The 18139-nt window shown below is 40.0% G+C and overlaps 2 protein-coding genes across 4 annotated transcripts in view; one reads left to right on the forward strand and one right to left on the reverse strand.

The window, feature by feature from the left end:
• Positions 1–16965, forward strand: rnf41l (ring finger protein 41, like). Its single transcript, XM_047150134.2, has 9 exons — positions 1–251; positions 5014–5202; positions 5358–5465; positions 6774–6980; positions 9198–9337; positions 11384–11410; positions 11595–11757; positions 15329–15449; positions 15679–16965. The coding sequence occupies exons 1-9, from the start codon at positions 1–3 to the stop codon at positions 15925–15927; spliced, it is 1455 nt and encodes a 484-aa protein (XP_047006090.2). The 3' UTR covers positions 15928–16965.
• Positions 16915–18139, reverse strand: part of virma (vir like m6A methyltransferase associated) — a 27132-nt gene continuing 25907 nt past the window's right edge. For all 3 annotated transcript variants that reach the window (XM_017453553.3, XM_017453554.3, XM_017453552.3), the window contains one exon: positions 16915–17250. In XM_017453553.3, the coding sequence (XP_017309042.1) occupies positions 17063–17250 (188 nt within the window). In that variant the 3' untranslated portion in view covers positions 16915–17062. The remainder of the gene's footprint in view (positions 17251–18139) is intronic.

The following is an 18139-nucleotide window of genomic DNA, read 5'->3' on the forward strand; positions in this document are numbered from 1 at the left end:
ATGTGGCTGGATGAATCTAAGGCTGAATGTGGTCCTGAGCCTCTTCAGCACAGTGTAGAAGGATCGTCTATGATAGCTTTCAGCTTCCCTCTTATCCTCTTCTCAGTCACTTCCTCCTCCATGTCCAGTTCCATCCCTACCACAGACCTGGCCTTCCTCACCAACTTGTTCAGTTTATTGGCACCACAAGTCCCAATGCCACCTCCACAGCACACCACAGTAAAGAAGATAACTCTGGCCACTGCAGACTGGTAAAACATCGGAAGCAGCCTAGTGCACATATTAAAGGACCTGAGCCTCCTCAGAAAGAACATCCTGCTCTGTCCTTTCTTATAGAGGGCCTCAATGTTGTCTGACCAGTCCAGTTTGTTATTGAGTTGCACCCGTAGGAACTATTAGGTGTCCACTATCTCCACTCCCTCCCCACTTATGGTGACAGGGGTTTCTTGCTGCGCCGGAAGTCCACCACCAGCTCCTTAATTTTCCCGATGTTGAGCTGGAGGTGGTTGTTGTCGCACCATCTTATAAAGCTTTTGATTCTGTAGGTGGCACGTTCCCGAATTGAAGCAGAAGTCAGAGGTATAGAGGGTGAACTAGAATGGAGACAGTACAGTTCCCCGGGGTGCTCCAGTGTTACTAGTCACCACGTCTGACAAGCAGCCTCAAATACTGCAGCCTGTCAGTGACGTAGTCTGTAATCCATGCCACAAGATCCTGGTCCACCTGCATCACAGAAAGCTTCTCAGCCAGCCGGAGTGGCTGAACCATGTTAAAAACACTAGAGAAATCAAAGAAAATGACAAGTTTGTGGAAGCTCTTTGAAGCAGTTAGATGATAGCATCCTCCACACCAATATCAGCCTGGTATGCAAACTGCAGTGGATTCAGGCAGTTACGCACCATGGGCCTGAGGTGCTGCAGAACCAGCCTCTTAATAGTAACTATCTCAATAGTAACAATAGTAACATTGATTATTTTCCTATAACATCACACCACCAAATGATTGATTCCTTAGTTATAGTGAACCTACTGACAAACACGCATAAACATATTACATTTAACCCAGCCCTCGTCCACCGCCCATTACTTCATAGGTAAAGCTCATATGGATTTAAATAAACAGTGAAACATTGGTGGCTTTAATTTTGCCACCGAGTTTATCAATACAAGTTTCTTATATACAGACAACTTTATATGTTGATATGAGTTTTCTCTTTGCTTCCCTTTCCTTGCTTCTTAGTCATCTCATAAACTACTAAATATTTCTAAAATATCTTTTGTTTCTGTTGAAGCAGTTTCTAAAGTAGTCCTGTGGTTGTGTGCCCAAATGGAGCTTCAGACATCATTGGTCACATGTGAAATAAAATGTACCGAGGTTGTTGGGGTTTTTTGGGGTTTTTTTACCCCACACATGCCTCGGAGCGTCAGTATCAAAGGTGACATCACTATAATAAATGCGGTACATGGTGTGGAATGAGTTTACAGTGTATTTGGTATAGTGGAAAGTATACAGTAATAAAAGAAATCCAAATATATGTAAGTACAGGTGAAGATTGTGGATTTTTGTCAACTTTGTTTTTCTTGTTTATCACAATGTAATTTGTGATAGCAGCCATGTCTGAAACACTTTCACCAAGTGACAGTTTTAACTTTATCTTAAGTAAACTTATACCTCCGACTGGCAGCGTCTGCTGTTAACATGGAGTTAATATTGATGATAATGAAGAGTGTGGCATAAACAGCATGAAGAAAGACAAGACTGTGGCTTTTAACCACTGAGATACCTGAGAGGGCTTGGAAACTGATGCCTAGCTCACTTTGCTGGATGAGAAGTAATTATTTTGTGTGGTAGGTAGTGCTGCCAAGTCTTTTCAGGGGAAAGGAGCTATGGCATGCTCAGAAAGTCTTAAGAAGTTGACACAGGATGCCATGGACTAATTTGCATATTCACTGAATCATAATCATTTGCATATCAAAAAATGTTACATGAAGTAGGAAGATTTTCTGAAGATAGGGATGGGAAATAACTTGCTTTTGTTATTAGTAAATCAAGTTTAATATGAAGAACAAAGAAGTACGCAGATGGGACAGATCTGTGATTGGTCGGAGAGAACAACGATGATCAGTAATTGGTAGAGGGAACAATGATGATCAGTGATTGGTCCAGAGAACAATGGTGGTCAGTTATTGATTGGAGGGAACAATGGTGATCAGTGATTGATCGAAGGGAACAGTGGTGATCAGGGATTGGTCAGAGCGAACAATCTTGACCAGTGATGGATCGGCGGGAACAGTGGTGGTCAGTGATTGATCGAAGGGAATAATCTTGACCAGTGATGGATTGGAGGGAACAATGGTGATCAGTGATTGATCAGAGGGACAGTGGTGATCAGTGATTGATCAGAGGGAACAATGGTGATCAGTGATTGATCAGAGGGAACAGTGGTGATCAGTGATTGATCAGAGGGAATAGTGGTGATCAGTGATTGATCAGAGGGAACAGTGGTGATCAGTGATTGATCAGAGGGAATAGTGGTGATCAGTGATTGATCAGAGGGAACAGTGGTGATCAGTGATTGATCAGAGGGAACAGTGGTGATCAGTGATTGAATGGAGTGAACAGCACAACTCAGTCAGTTTTTATACACTGGTGGTGAGTCAAGCAAGCCTGCTCTCTCATAAAACAGCAGGTGTGATGTGAGCTGGAGAGCTGTACTGAATACAGGACAGTCGTTAACTAAAAGTTGCTTGATTTGTTGCTAATCTCTTTTTTGAAATATAGTCACTAAAGTGTTCTAAAAAGTAACATATCTAAGTTGGGCAGTCCTTTACACCATATAGTGTAGCTAGACAGAAATCTTGTGTTGTTAGCCTGGATGTGGGCTACAGAATCACCACTGTAATATCAAACCAAGCAGCTGCTCATCAAGCTTATTCTACAAAATTCTACAGCCCTGGATCATGGATCGATCATGATGCTACATCATTACATCATTTGACTGTGCACGTGCACTTTGGGGACAGGGTTGGATGGAGGCAAGGCCATGGGACTGAAAGGAGGGGGTGGACACCTTTTTTTTTTTTTTTTTTTTTTTTAGATGTTTACCAAAAGGCAAGATGACCAACATTTGAGAAAGTTCCATCATTACAAAAATAAAAATTTACATATCACGCCTTGCTGTTCTGACACACCATGAGCTTTTCAAACACTTCTCAGATGCAGTTCTGACAGAACATAAATAAAATAAAATAAAAAACATTTTATCCAACTTCAGATAATGCTCCTCCTTCATTTTGATGGATGTTGACAGATGGAATTATTTCACATCAAGGCCTCAGTATGAAGTAAACGAATAGAAAACAAATAGTTTAATGCAGATATGATTGAATAAATGTTGAAATAACAAGTAAATATTTAACATTTGAATTGATTAATGAATTATGAGTGGTGCAACCCTCAGCTCAGGTTACTCTCTGTGTGGAATTCTGTATGTTCTCCCCATGGTCTCCTGTGGGTTCTCATGCTGGTAGGTGGACTGGCTATGATAAATTGGATGCCCAAGGGGTATTCCTGCTTCACACCAGAGTGTTCCTGGGATAGACTCCAGATCCACTCCAACCCTGAACTAAAATGTTACTTTTACAATTACTCTATGTTGTTTTAGGTCATCCTATTTTAGGTCTCTTTTTTTTTTTTTTTTACAACAAAAACTACATATAGAATCCATCCATCTATCCATCCATCTTCAACCGCTTACTCCTTTTCAGGGTCACGGGGAACCTGGAGCCTATCCCAGGGAGCATCAGGCACAAGGCAGGGTACACCCTGGACAGGGTGCCAATCCATCACAGGGAACAATCACATACACACTCACACCTATTCATACACTACGGACACTTTAGACATGCCAATCAGCGTACCATGCATGTCTTTGGACTGGGGGAAGAAACCGGAGTACCCGGAGGAAACCCCCACAGCACGGGGAAAACATGCAAACTCTGCATACACAGGGGCACTGTGGGAATCGAACCCCCGACCCTGGAGGTGTGAGGCGAACGTGCTAACCCATTTACAGTCCATGTAACCAAAACATTCAAGCTCCAAAAAGTTCATAAAGCCGTCGTAAGAGTAATGTATGTGACTCCAGTGGTTTAATTACAATTTTATGAAGCGATACGAATGTTTTTTGTGTGCAAAAAACTAAAATGATGTATTTATTCACAAAATATCGTCATTTCCGCATAGATCTCCGGCACGTGTTCATGAGAGGACCACGGCGCATGTGGCCACAGGCTCACCCAAACTGGACAACTGGAGTTGCAGATTTAACTTATGTGAAAAATTTGAACATCAAATAAAACATTTGCGAATAAAGCACCATTTCCTTCTGACGTGTTTAAGAGAACAAAATTGTCACTTCTGTGGAAACTGGTGTGTCTCGCTCTCTGCCATTTTTACTTTTCTAAGCCAATTATCCAATCGCATGATTTGTTGAGGCAAAGTCACATGACTTTTTTTGATGTGCATTGAGGAATGTATTCGGTGAATGGGTTTCCATTGTAGTTAATGCTCATGTCTTCTTATTGAATAAAAAAAAATTATCCACCTCAATTGAACTCATACGTTTTTTATACGCATTTTGGAGATTTTATTCACATCTAGTGTTTCCATCCGGCATTTTCTAATGTGATATCCTAAAATTCGCAATAAAAATAACATGGATGGAAACATAGCTTGTGTAGGACCAGGCGCAATATCAGAAAGTGACTCAGAATCTCCAAGATGAAATGAAGGTGAAGTTTTGAACTTTTCTATCTTTTAGATGAACCTACACACATGTTTTTAATTCAGGCTCACCTTGAAGATTATTAGTCAGAAAGAGAGGTTAAGGTGTAAGTGTGTTCTCTTCATGCCTTATGCCCTTGTTTTCCCTGGGGCATGCTGGAGCTAGTTTTTCTGGGAATTGCTGTGTCCCATGATGCTTATTGTTATGTTTGTCTTTGTGATATACAGGTGTAAGATCACCAGGACTACAGCAGCCTTACTTGGGTCATGTGATCCCAGCATGGGAGAGAGACTCCCTGTGGGGTATATGCACTGTGTATTATGTGTGCTTGTGTGTTTTGCACAGCAGAAAAAGGATAATCATTTTAATGGAAAAAAAAAACAAAACCAACAACAACAAAAAAACACACCTTACAGGTATATTTGGTTTACACACACATTCTATTTTATGAATAGCTTTTCATAAGAATATGAGGATGCATTAAAAAAAAGTCAGGTAAGATCAGCTCACGTTGTAGAAGCTCCTCCTACTGTGAATTTTGACCTGATATCTCAGTGTCTCCATTTAACAGCTGGCAGCCATGTTGTTCCCAAGGCAACCCAAAGCTTATCCTGGTTGGTCTTGTAAGAAGAAGAGAGCGTGAAACAGAAAGACAGGGGAGGATCACCTGGTCTGACAGGTAAGAAGTTTTTTTTTTTTTTCATTTTACAAGCTTTGCAAAACTCCAATTTGGACATTTTCACTTAGGGGTGTACTCACATTTGTTGCCAGCAGTTTAGACATTAATGGCTGTGTGTTGAGTTATTTTGAGGGGACAGCAAATTTACACTGTTACACAAGCTGTACACTCTCTACTTTACATTGTAGAAAGTGTCATTTCTTCAGTGCTGTCACATGATAAGATATAATCAAATATTTACAAAAATGTGAGGGGTGTACTCACTTTTGTGAGATACTGTGTATGTGTATATATATGTGTGTGTATATATATATTTATGTTTGTGTGTGTGTGTGTACATATATATATATATATATATATATATATATATATATATATATATATATATATTCATACATACATATGTATGTATATTGTATATATACAAATGCTATTCATACACACACACATATGTGTGTGTGTGTGTGTGTGTATGTATATATATATATATATATATATATATATATATATATATATATATATATATATATATATATATATATATATATATAATATCAATATAATTTCATTATTAGGACACTTGTTTTTTGGAAGAAAACCATTCAATCCAGTATGGGTCATTTTGACCCACTTTATGCATTCGTGAATGTTTTTTTTTTTTTTTTGGTTCATGCATTATAGGGTTAAATAATCTAAAAGGTGTGCAACATAACTGACACCTAGATGAACACTTTCCAGTTGGTTACATGCCTGTAAGTCATTCCCTTCAAATGCTATTGAGCTTTAAATAATGGTATATTTTGTGTATGGGCCCATTCTGTAGTGAAATACATGGCAATATTTACATATTATTTAATAGCTTATTTTGATAAATATCAAAAAATCTAAGAGGTGTGCATTATACCTGACACCTAGATGAACACTTTCCAATTGGTTATATGACTGTAAGTCATTCCCTTCCAATGCTATTGAAGTTAGAATCGTGTTTAACAATGTCGTATGTAACTTTAGAGACGGTCCCTTAATTTCCGCATATCCGCGAATATCGAACCTCCAACGTCAAGCCAACTTTATTCCAGTCTTTACAAACCTCATTTCGTGTGCATTTCCCTGAAGTCCTGGCTCTTTGACTTGTCATGTCTCAGCGGGACATTGAAATTCGGTTAAAGCGTTTAAGGTTGGTTAAAGTCCCCGAGGCATCTGTGCCATATGATTTTCAGAATATTTGTCTTAAATTGGTCTCAAGTACCTTTGCATCATGTTTACTCCATATAAATCCCCAGTATTTGTGTGTCTGCCTGTGTGCAGAATGGGTTATGAGTCGGAGCGTTTTGTGGGCTACGTGAACGAAGGATTGCTGTGCTGTGTGTGTCGTGACGTATTGGAGGATCCTGTGCAGGCTCCGTGTGAGCACGCTTTCTGCAGGACCTGCATTCACGCCTGGCTTGGGAACCATCGGAACTGCCCCGAGGACCGGCTCCCCCTTAGCAGCGCAAACCTGCGGCCGCTCCACAGGTACATGTACAAATCAACTGAGAACATGCCCAGCGTCATGGCTAACATGGGATCAGCCATGACTAGACCACGTAATCACATTTTTAGTACAATAAGAAGATGTAAATCTGTGCCTTCTCCATTCTTGTGCATGATACATACAGTATGCATATGGTTTGGCATTAGCACAATGGATTTGAAATTAAACAATGACTTAGAGGTTCACATCATCGACTTTAAATCAGTAGTCAGGGTGAATAAATTAGACATTCATTAGATAGTACACCAGGCAAATGGAAGCTCAAATGTGCTTGAGAAAAGAGCATGATTTGTTGCTAGGAATCCTAACTGACTAGGCTAAAGTGGTAGCTAACATAAAGAATAATACAAGACTGACCACTGTGCTGGACGAAAAAAAAAGTTTTTGTATAACTTCACATAATTTCCGTATAACAGCGAAGTGTGTTATTCTGCTTCTACCACAGTGACTTGGTTACGATTACAAATGTAAATTTACTGATACACTTTTTAACCATTTAATGTTATGGAACATTCACAATAGTCATTTCCTCACCAGCCTCTCCTGCATTCTCTCGCTTGAAGTAAATGAGATAAAACACGGCTTGTCACGTGGCTGAGAATCCAGAAGGTGCAAACTCATCTGACTCTCCCATGTCAGGAAACCTTCTGACTGTTCCAAAGCTGTGACACTGGAGACTCCTTCCATAAATGCTAAATAAACCTTTTAACAATGGGGCGGGGGGCTTAGAGGTTAGCAGTTTTGCCTTGCACCTCCAGGACTGCGGGTTCAAACCCCGTCTCTGCCCCGTGTGCACGGAGCTTGCGTGTTCTCCCCGTGCTTTGGGGGTTTCCTCAAGGTATTCCAGCCCCCCCCCCAAGTCCAAAGACATGTGTTGTAGGCTGACTGGCATTTCCAAATTGTCTGTAGTGTGTGAATGTGTGTGAGTGTGTGAGCGATTGTGTGCGCGATTGCGCTGTGATGGATCCAGGGTGTCCGCCGCCTTGTGCCCCGAGTCCCCTGGAATAGGCTCCAAGCTCCCTGTGTTGCGACCCTATGTTGGATAAGCGGTACAGAAAATGGATGGATGGATGGATGGATGGATGGATTATTAGATTATGGGGCCATACAAATCCCTGTGAATGAGCTGTTACTAAAGGAATGATAATGTATTAGAACTAGTGCATTAATATAAACCTATCATTTAATATTACAGTCTGAACTACTGACAGAGCCATGCTGAAATAGAAAATAAAGCAAGTGCTAATGAAATGCATTAAAACAGATACAAACAAATATATTAATTCACGTGTTGGGGTCAAGGCAATAATCATTGAATTAATCCCCTAAAGAAATCACCTGAAGCACCTGTTGTCTATGAGCTGTGATGTTTTCCCTTCACATCACACATAAAAGATTTTATTCAAGTCAGGCTAGAGTCTTAATTTTTTTCTTTCAATGTTTAACTGATACATGACTTTCCATTACCAGGAGAGTTATATGACAGCATAGCGCTGCACTTTTTTTGGTCAGTGGTTCCACATACCTGTGTGTTCCTAATTCAGAAAAAAAGTTCTCTGAGCTGTCTCATCAGACAGACATCATTAGTCACAGCTGATGTATGTAGTGCAGCAGGTGGTGGGATTCAGAACAAGTACCGTGTGCTACCCTCAAACCTACATGTTCCTGATTCAGAAATGGTCATGTGTCATCTATGCATGGTAATTAATCCTCTTAGTAAAAGCTGATGTGTGTAGTGCAGTAGGTGCAGCGGCATTCAGAACAAGTAGTGTGCACTATAGTTACAGCACTGAGGTGTGTCGTACCACCGTGGAGCACTTTGTATTTAAATAAACAGTACATACCAAATTAAAACTTGTCTCGCAAAAGTCAAGCCAATAGCACGTAGGAGAGAAGAAAAAAAGCCAGTGACTGCTAGCTAACTCAGCCTACTTAGCTGCTAGACAAATAAAAGAATAGCCCGGTCACGTACCCTTCTTGTCCCAGGTGTGAGTGAGGGATATTTGAACCACCCATTTTCTGAGACCATAAGTCACTGTACAATTGGCTGCTCAGTTGTTTCTTGGCCAGATACGTATGCATCATCGTATACGTATGCATAATTAGTTTAGACATAACAGAGCTTTAAAAAAAAAAAAGGTGTGATGTTGATTGTATATGTCTATAACATTTATTTCACAGCATAACCTGTGTTACAGATACATGCGGAATGACTTGGCGAGGCTCCAGGTGAAGTGCATGTATCGCTCACAAGGATGTGAGGTCATCTGTGCGTTGGAGTCCATTCATCGGCATGAGGAACAGTGTGACTTTGCTCTGTATAATTGTAGCAGTGCTGGTACATACACACATCGAACACGTACACACAACATCAGGTAGATTAATATACAATATTTCATGTCAGATAGCAAGTGTCAGATGATGTGCTATTGCCTCTTACTCACACACACACATACACACACACACACACACACACACACACACAAATTTGTGCCAGGTGATTACTATGGAATGAAGTGACCACAAAGTATAACTACCAGAGAAATCATACTTTCAATTATTAATGAAGAGGGCCCCTGAACATAGTATAATATAACATTTAGCTCAACGAGTAACCAAACCACACTGCAGGCATGATATCCAGTGAAAATATTTTGAATGTTGTTGAAAATGTAATATTTCACATTACGCGAATAGGAATAAACAATTATATGATTATTACTGAAAGTGGGCCACGGTGGCTTAGTGGTTAGCAAGTTTGCCTCGCACCTCCAGGGTTGGGGATTTGATTCCTGCTTCCGCTCTGTGTGCGCAGTGTTTGCATGTTCTCCCTGTGCTTCAGGGGTTTCCTCTGAGTACTCCGGTTTCCTCCCCCAGTCCAAAGGCATGCGTTGTAGGCTGATTGGCATTTCCAAATTGTCCGTAGTGTGCGAATTGGTGTGTGTGATTTGTGTCCTGCGATGGGTTGGCACCCTGTCCAGGGACTCGTACCCCGAGTCTGTTGGGATAAGCTCCAGGCTCCCCCATGACCCTGTGTTGGGTAAGCGGTACAGAAAATGGATGGATGGATTATTAAGACTAATTCTAAGCCATTCAATTCAGACTTCTTTTTATAAATAAAAGCTACTAATACTAAATTAAACTAATACTCCAGAGTCATGGGTTCAATCCTAAGCTCAGTTTACTATCTTGTGTGGAGTACTATTTTGTGTGGAGTGTGTAGTGTGAGTTTCCTCTGTGTCCAATATTTCCTAAAATGACACCTGTACATTGATTGACTATGCTACATTTGGCCACACTGTGAATGAGTGTGTGAATGTGTGTGTACGGTGCCCTGAGGTGCCATCCGTGCCATTCACAGGTGAATTCTCTCATCTTGCTCCCAGTGTTCAAGGCATAGGCTCAGACTCAACAACAACCCTATCCTGCTCAGGGTTGTCGTTGAGTCTGTGGGTTGTTGTTGAGTCCGAGCCTTGTTTTATCACGATCTCATAATAAGAAATGTTAGGTAAGATTACATAGATTGACCTATTTTCAAGATATTACGCACCTTTACACACTCACCAAACACCTGTACACCTGCTTATTCATGCAGTTATCCAATCAGCCAATCATATGGTAGCAGCACAGTTAATGATATAATGCACATACAGGCCAAGAGAACATCTTCCAAAGCCCAGTTTCCATGAGCCTGTGCATCAGTGTAGCCTCCGATTCCTGTTCCTGACAGGACTAGTACCCTGTGTGGTCTTCTGCTGCTGTAGAACTTCCACCTCACGGTTTGATGTTTTGTGCATGCTGAGATGCTTTTCTGCTCACCACAGTTGTAGCAAGTGGTTATTTGAGTTACTGTAGACTTCCTGTCAGCTTGAACCAGCCTGGCGATTTTCCCATGATCTCTCTCATCAACAAGGGGTTTGCACCGGAAGAACTGCCATTCTCTGGATGGTTTTTGTTTTTCATAGCGTTCTGTTTAAACTCTAGAGAGGGTTGTGTGTGTAAAAATCCCTGATCAGCAGTTTCTGAAATACTTAAACCAGCCTGTCTGGTACCAACAACCATGCCACAGTGAACGTCACCAAGACAGCCCCCCCCCCCCCCCCCCATTCTTTCCTACATTAACTGATGCTCTTGACCTGTATCTGCACGATTTCATGCATTGTGCTGCTACCACATGATTGGCTCATTGGATAATTGCATAAATGTACAGGTGTACAGGTGCTAACAAAGTGGATGGTAAGTGTGCTTTTCACTTTTGATGATCCTGTCTGAATGAAATGGATACATCAGTACATCTTGTTAGTCTTCCTAATTCATCTAGAGATTTTAATTCCATATTCAACAAAACTCTAACCATGGAAATATTTGTTATTTATGTGTGCAGGGGAGGAATACTTGTGTTACTGCTGTGGTAGGTTTATATCTTGGTGTCACTATCTTGCATATTCACAGATTTCACATTGTGCTATACCCTATTTGTAACGAACCCAGACACATGGATGTTAAAATGCCCTAGTTGGCCTTCATGTATGAAATGTAAGAATTTCAAAGCCAGGTCCTAGCCAGTGCTTCTTTCTGCTCACTGCGTCTCTCAGGTTGTCCAGTGCGAGTGTCTCAGCATTCTCTGGAAGCACACTTGTGTGTCTGTGAGTACCGCAGCAGAGTGTGTGCAAGTGGGTGTGGATACACACTGTCAAAGGCAGACGAGGCTCAGCACAACTGCATCTCTGAACTCCGAGCTGAGCTGGACTTGCTGAGGTAGAGACTCGTAGGTGATCTCTCTGACGAGCATTACTTACTCCCAAGTTTACTTTTTCAAAACTCTTTATATCGTGCTACTATTATAAAACTATTAAGGTTGAGCCTTAGGGTCTCATCGTAGGCATATAACTATTACGCGTACACATAGGAACACACTCATTGAAAAATTGATCAGTAACACTATTCATGATTGGTATATATGAAGTCAAATCTGTTTCTCTTCCGAATAACAGCAAGCATATTAAACAAAAAATCTTGCCATTATACAGCTCTTTTAAACAGTTTAAATGAAATAGTTCTCTCATTTGTCATTTGATTGCACTATAATGTTTGCTCAGTCTATTTACTTCTAGTTTATTCTCCAAAAGCATGTGTCAAAAAGCAGTAAAGCAGGCTGAAATAAATTAGCCCCAATAGACACTAAATCTAGGGAGTGTTTCAGTCTGTGTAATCACTTGACATAACCGAATGTAAAGTCTGGGCTGAAAAGGCATCAGCCTCAGTGTCATACCATTCTGTCGATTTTTACATCTGATGGTGTTGCTGCTGTTCTTGGTTCCACAAAAGGAAACAATGATCCAATTGAAGCCATTTGTTTACAATGGCTTTACAGCTGCAAATAAGACAAAGTGGATCCCAGAGTGTTTTTTGTTCGTTGAAATAGAGGGAGAATTTTATTTCGAGAACATTGGCTACATTTACATGCACATCAAATTCCATTTAAGGGAATATTCGGGTTGCAGCCATATTCCGAATACCATGTTTATATGCATACATGCATTACAATATTCCTGTATACATGGTTGTTGTAAGTATGCCAGTGTAGACATGCTCTTTTTCTTTCCCGCTGTTATTTCCCAGGAGAATCAAGATGCTGCCGTTGGTTATAGAGTATACTCAGTTATTCATTTGATTACTACTAGAATTTTTGATTTTTTTAAAAAAAATCAGTCTTACTGTCACTCCAGAGATGTGTCCGTTTAACCTGAGTTGCCATTCCTAAATACCTAGCCTACAGTTAAGCATCTGTTAGCACCCACAATTCCTTGCGGAGTGAATATTCGCATATATCTCCTTTCAGTGGATTTTCTGAATACGGTGTTTACATGCAACGCATTTCCGATTAAAACAGGTATATTCCAGAGGTGGGATTCAGCATAAAATCTTCTCAAATCAGAATGAATCTGAATTGGATTGGCAATTGGATTGCTGCATTTACGCGACTCAATACTATAGTAATTAGAGTATTTTCTTTGTCTGTACTAAATTTGCCCACATTTTAGTCATCACATCTAATACTTTTTCTTGCTGTACAGGCAAAAAAGTGTATCATCAGTGATGGCTAGTTGCGATATCAGATGGAACGGCTAAAATCTATCAACAGTGTGACAACGAAACTATTAGGGCTTTGAGCAATGCATTAGATCAAAAAATGTCTCATCAGTGGCACAATAAGAATGATGTCGGCACTATTACACACACACACACACACACACACACACGAACACACACACACATACAGTTAAAGGCTGATAGACAGCTACAGTTGTGATTTTTATTTTGCTTAGTAATTCTATTGCGTCCATGCCATATTTTCTCCGAACACCAAACATGATAAACGGAAAAATTTTAACCCTTTAACTCAAATAAAAAAGGCTAAGTTTATAGCTGATTGGACAACATGCACTTATTGGATCTACTTTCAGTTTCTCTTCCAGGCATTTTGTTGGGGAAAAAGGAGATTAGAGTAAATACTCCACCTCATTTGCATTCATTACACCCGTAACTGTATTTCACATGCACCTTCTTAATCAGTGCTAATGACGTGTTAGGGATGTGTCAGCAGAGCAGGCTGAAAAATATCAGATCACCTGGTAATCTCCTGACACTGATAGGCTTCCTTAATCTACACTCTGGGCTAGAAAGAAATCAGCCCCAGCTTCACGTCCTCATATGATGCTGTGTATTTTCCTTATGACCATTGGTGCTGGTGGTGTGCTTTTATTTTAAAAAAAAGGTCCAAAATAAACTACTTTAAAAACATTTGTTAATTGCAAATAATCTGGTAGCAAAAATCGAAACCTTATACTAAAAGGCTTAACCCTGCTAGACCGTTTATACCAGCCAGCTTTATCCAATCATACAACAGCCATTAGGAGCCTCGTCCCTGCCAATATTTAGCTGACTTAAGTGCAGGTATCCACTGCGTCCATCAAGGACATCTGAAAATGTGGAAAATAATAAACTTACCATGTCCTCTGTGGGGTTTCTCGAGGGAATTTGACTAAATCTTCAGATGGGCTATAGTTAGTATGTGGCACTAGGAAGTGAAATGCAACATTTCTTAATGAAAACAAGCGTATGAGCGGTTTCCTTACGTCAGGCTTAAACCTTCAATGACTTTCATTCTAAATGTAAAGTGTATTGTTTGGCCCAATGTATGATTTGTGTTATAGCAGTCTAGCTGATGTTGCTGATTGATGATACTGCTGCATCCCACCAGCCCACAGTACACTGTTGCCTTCATTGGTTTCTTTTATTAGAATCATTCTTAGGGCTTCAGTGTTTAATAGTGTTTTTGTCAGTTACTATCTATTTGATAAGCTTTATTTATCCTTTCTTTAACATACAAGCCGCCACCGTTTGAACTTGAAGCTCATCAGTTTTACAATGTGCAAACTTTCATAACTGGACTATAGAAAAGCATTGCTTTCCTAAAAAGTTGAATTTTCAGGTCAACGCAATGAAAAAAATCTTTTACTGTTTTGTCCACATCGCATAATGTTCTGCCAATTTACACCAATCATCCTGTTCAAAAGTTTACATCCCCCTGGCTTTTAATGTATCGTGTTACCTTCTTGAGCATCAGTGAATGTTTGCACCTAATGTAATAGTCGTGTACGAGTCCCTCAGTTCTCCTCAGTGTGAAAAGATGGATCTCAACATCATATAGTCGCTGTTGGATAGGAATCAAATATGCAGAATATGCTGGAAAAGCAAAACAGAGGGCAGTTTAACTGCCCAGGACAAACAAGGGTCTCATGAACAACTTTCACAAAACATAAACACAGTCATGGATAATCCAGGTAACAACACACAGTATTAATAATCAAGGGTATGTAATAGTATGTGTAATAGTTTATTCGGGACAGGACTAAATAAAAAACAACATGGGATTTTTATGATACATCTTATTTTGTTAACAATATTACGATTCTGCATGGGTTATGCAAACTTTTGGGCAGAACTGTATGTGTAAAATATGCAAACATGACTTAGAGGACTTTTAATCGATCAGGAACGAAACTTTTCCTTATAATACCCACATGGTGATTTTCTCATTTAAAGTAGTATATATATGATTTATATATTGATTTTTAGGGATAAAAATACTAAACCTTTAAATTTGATGAGTTCTTTGTGAAAAAGGAGAAAATAAATCGTAAGCCGGATCGACTCGTATCTGTTCTCTATTTCAGATTTACCTTCATCATTATCAGAATTGTAAAAACAGACCGTAATATAGAATATAATATTAAAGAATATTAAAGGGGTGTGTGTTTTATAGGACTGAACTGGATTGTAAGGTTGTGGAAGTGAGACGTGAGATGGAGTCCCGGCTGGATTCTCAGAGGAGACACATGGTGCAAAAGGAGAACCTACTGAAAAACGAGGTGGATGAGCTCAAGGTATTCTCTCATTATTATATATATATATATATATATATATATACACACTGTGTGTGTATATTTTATATCACTTTTATTGGTGATCCTGCTTGAGTGTGCACAATTAACAGCGTGTGAGAAGGTTACTGTAAGAGATTTTTCTGTCAATTAAAAATTAATGTCACCGTTTATTTAATTAACATTTTTTTGCATTCACTTTTTGTAACAGCCGTTCATATTTTGTGTTCAGGGCCAACTGTCCCGTGTGGTGTCGGACGTGTGTGCATTATTGGGAGCAGAGCAAACTCGCTGGAAAGAGCTGCAGAGGGTGGAGCTTGAGAAAGCAGAGCTTCTGGAACGTATGAAGAATGAGGTTCTTAAACCAGGCACGGCCACACAAACAGCGACGCGTCACAACGAGGAGCATCGCAAGCAAAATCCACATGGCCCAACATTAGACTGCCTCAAGAAGAAGAGCAGAGACGTCACGGTTCTCTGAACACCAGCACACACGACTGCATAGCTGTTCGAGGGCCTGCTAACTGCCAGATTCTCCTGGTGCAGATACATGCTGCTAACCAACTACAGTCCCCTGCAAAAGTATTGGAACAGCAAGACCAATTCTTTTGTTTTTGTTAAACACTGGGTTTGAGACGATATATGAGAATTTCAGCTTTCATTTCCTGATATTTACATTTAGATGTGTTAAACGACTTACAACACGGAACCTTTGGTGGCAGACCACCCAATGTTTAGGTGAGCAAAACTATTGGAAGAGATAGTCTTAAAGTAAATAACACTTAATATTTGGTTGCATAACCCTTACTTGCAATAAATGCATCAAGCCAGCAACCCACAGTCATCACCAAACTGTTACTTCTTCTTTTGTGATGCTTTTCCAGGTTTGTACCACAGCTTCTTTCACATGTACACCCAGGGCTCAAGAGTAGACATTCAGTGCTGTTCATTGTTTAAACAATCAATTTAACATGGTTCACCTGGACAACAAGAAACACCTGTCGGTCAACATGTTCCAATACTTCTGATCACTCGAAAAATGGGTGGGTTCAAACAAAAAGTGGCAAAAACTAAAATAATTGTTTAACACATCTCATTCATCTTCTGATCTCAAACTTATATGTCTTCAGTGCACGGCGAAAACAAGAATTGGCCTTGTCGTTTCAATACTTTCAGAGGGGACTGTATGGTTCAATACTCCAGTGGTGTTCATATTATCTGAGCAGTTTTCTAAATGATTTTCCAAAACAAATTAAATAATTAGGAACCTTCACATATTTTCACAATGATTTATTTCACATTATTTGTCTATTTTCTCAAACTGGCTCACAATAAAATACTTTGCAAAGGATCCATCACAATGTCTTTCTTGGAAAACAGCACTTCCTAGCAAAGAGCTCCATATAAAAATGTACGCTTTTAAACTGCTGAAATTCAAATGTCCGCTTTAAAAGATATTAAACACAAGTGGATATTCACAGAATTTTAATCAGTTTTTGACACGCACATAAAAAACAAATATAACATTACAATAAATGCATCCACTCATTCTCTAAGTCTTCATCCTGGTTGGTCCTTTAGAGCCATGTGGCTGAGTCTTGGATAATTTACAGTTATTAGCGGGTGAACGAGCGTACGTGCCGGCCTCGTCCACCTCCGCTCCCACTGCTGCTAAATTTCCCTTGACCACGCCCACTGTTACTTACACCACCACCCCCTACACCAAGTCCTCCTCCACTTAACCAGGAAAGGCCAGTGCCTCTTCCTCTGGGGGCGCGGTCTCGTGGAGCCAAACGGTATGCACCTGAGGAAAATACAGAAGAACCAGTAAAAATAAAAATATAGGTCCAAAAAAAACCCCCCACTGATACCACTGTTATTTTAGTTTACTGACCAGCTGCAAAAATCTGAACCTCAAAGGCATTAGTCTCATGTAAAATGTCTGCAATATTCATGAGAATAAATGTTGAGAATTGCTTAACCTTAAAGCATGTATTCAGGGTACTGAAAGTTCATTACTACTTTTTTCAGACGGGATTGGTTTTCAGGACGCGTGTCTGTACAGTATTTGTTACTGCGGACGTCTGCGATATTTATCGTCAGGATAAGCGATTTCTGTAGAAATTGGCGAGATGGGCGTGTATCAGTCGTTGACTTGCTGACGGCCCATCACAGAAGCCTCCCTCAGTGATAATACAACATAACACAGATGAAGCAAAGGAAAAGCTGAAAATTTGTTTAATTTCAGTTTGGGGAGAACGACCTTATCGAACGATGGTTTGAATAAATGGTACATGATCATTCAGTTTGGGAGGAGATTTTTTTGGGAAGCTTGCGATAAAAGTCCCTCGGTCAGTGGGCGTGCCATTTGGGGACTGGACCAAATGTTGAGAACGAATCGACTATCTAAAAAGAAAACAGACAGTGCATTAAACACAGCAGAAAAAGCGGATCGGATCGAGGAACTGGATGCTGTCTCGGGTACGCATCATTTACTTTCTCTTTTCCTAAATCTCTAATGGTGTATGTACTTTTAGTATCAGTTAGTATCAGTAGACTGCACAACTTATCATACATGTTAGCAAGTAATAATCTACTAGATCAGAGGTTCTCAAACATTTTGCAACCAGGGACTACGCAATTATGCTTCGTGGGTTACCGGACCCCACTCTGAAAACCACTGTGTTAGACTA

The sequence above is a fragment of the Ictalurus punctatus genome, chromosome 23, assembly GCF_001660625.3.
Source record: "Ictalurus punctatus breed USDA103 chromosome 23, Coco_2.0, whole genome shotgun sequence".
In the NCBI taxonomy this organism is placed as follows: domain Eukaryota; kingdom Metazoa; phylum Chordata; class Actinopteri; order Siluriformes; family Ictaluridae; genus Ictalurus; species Ictalurus punctatus.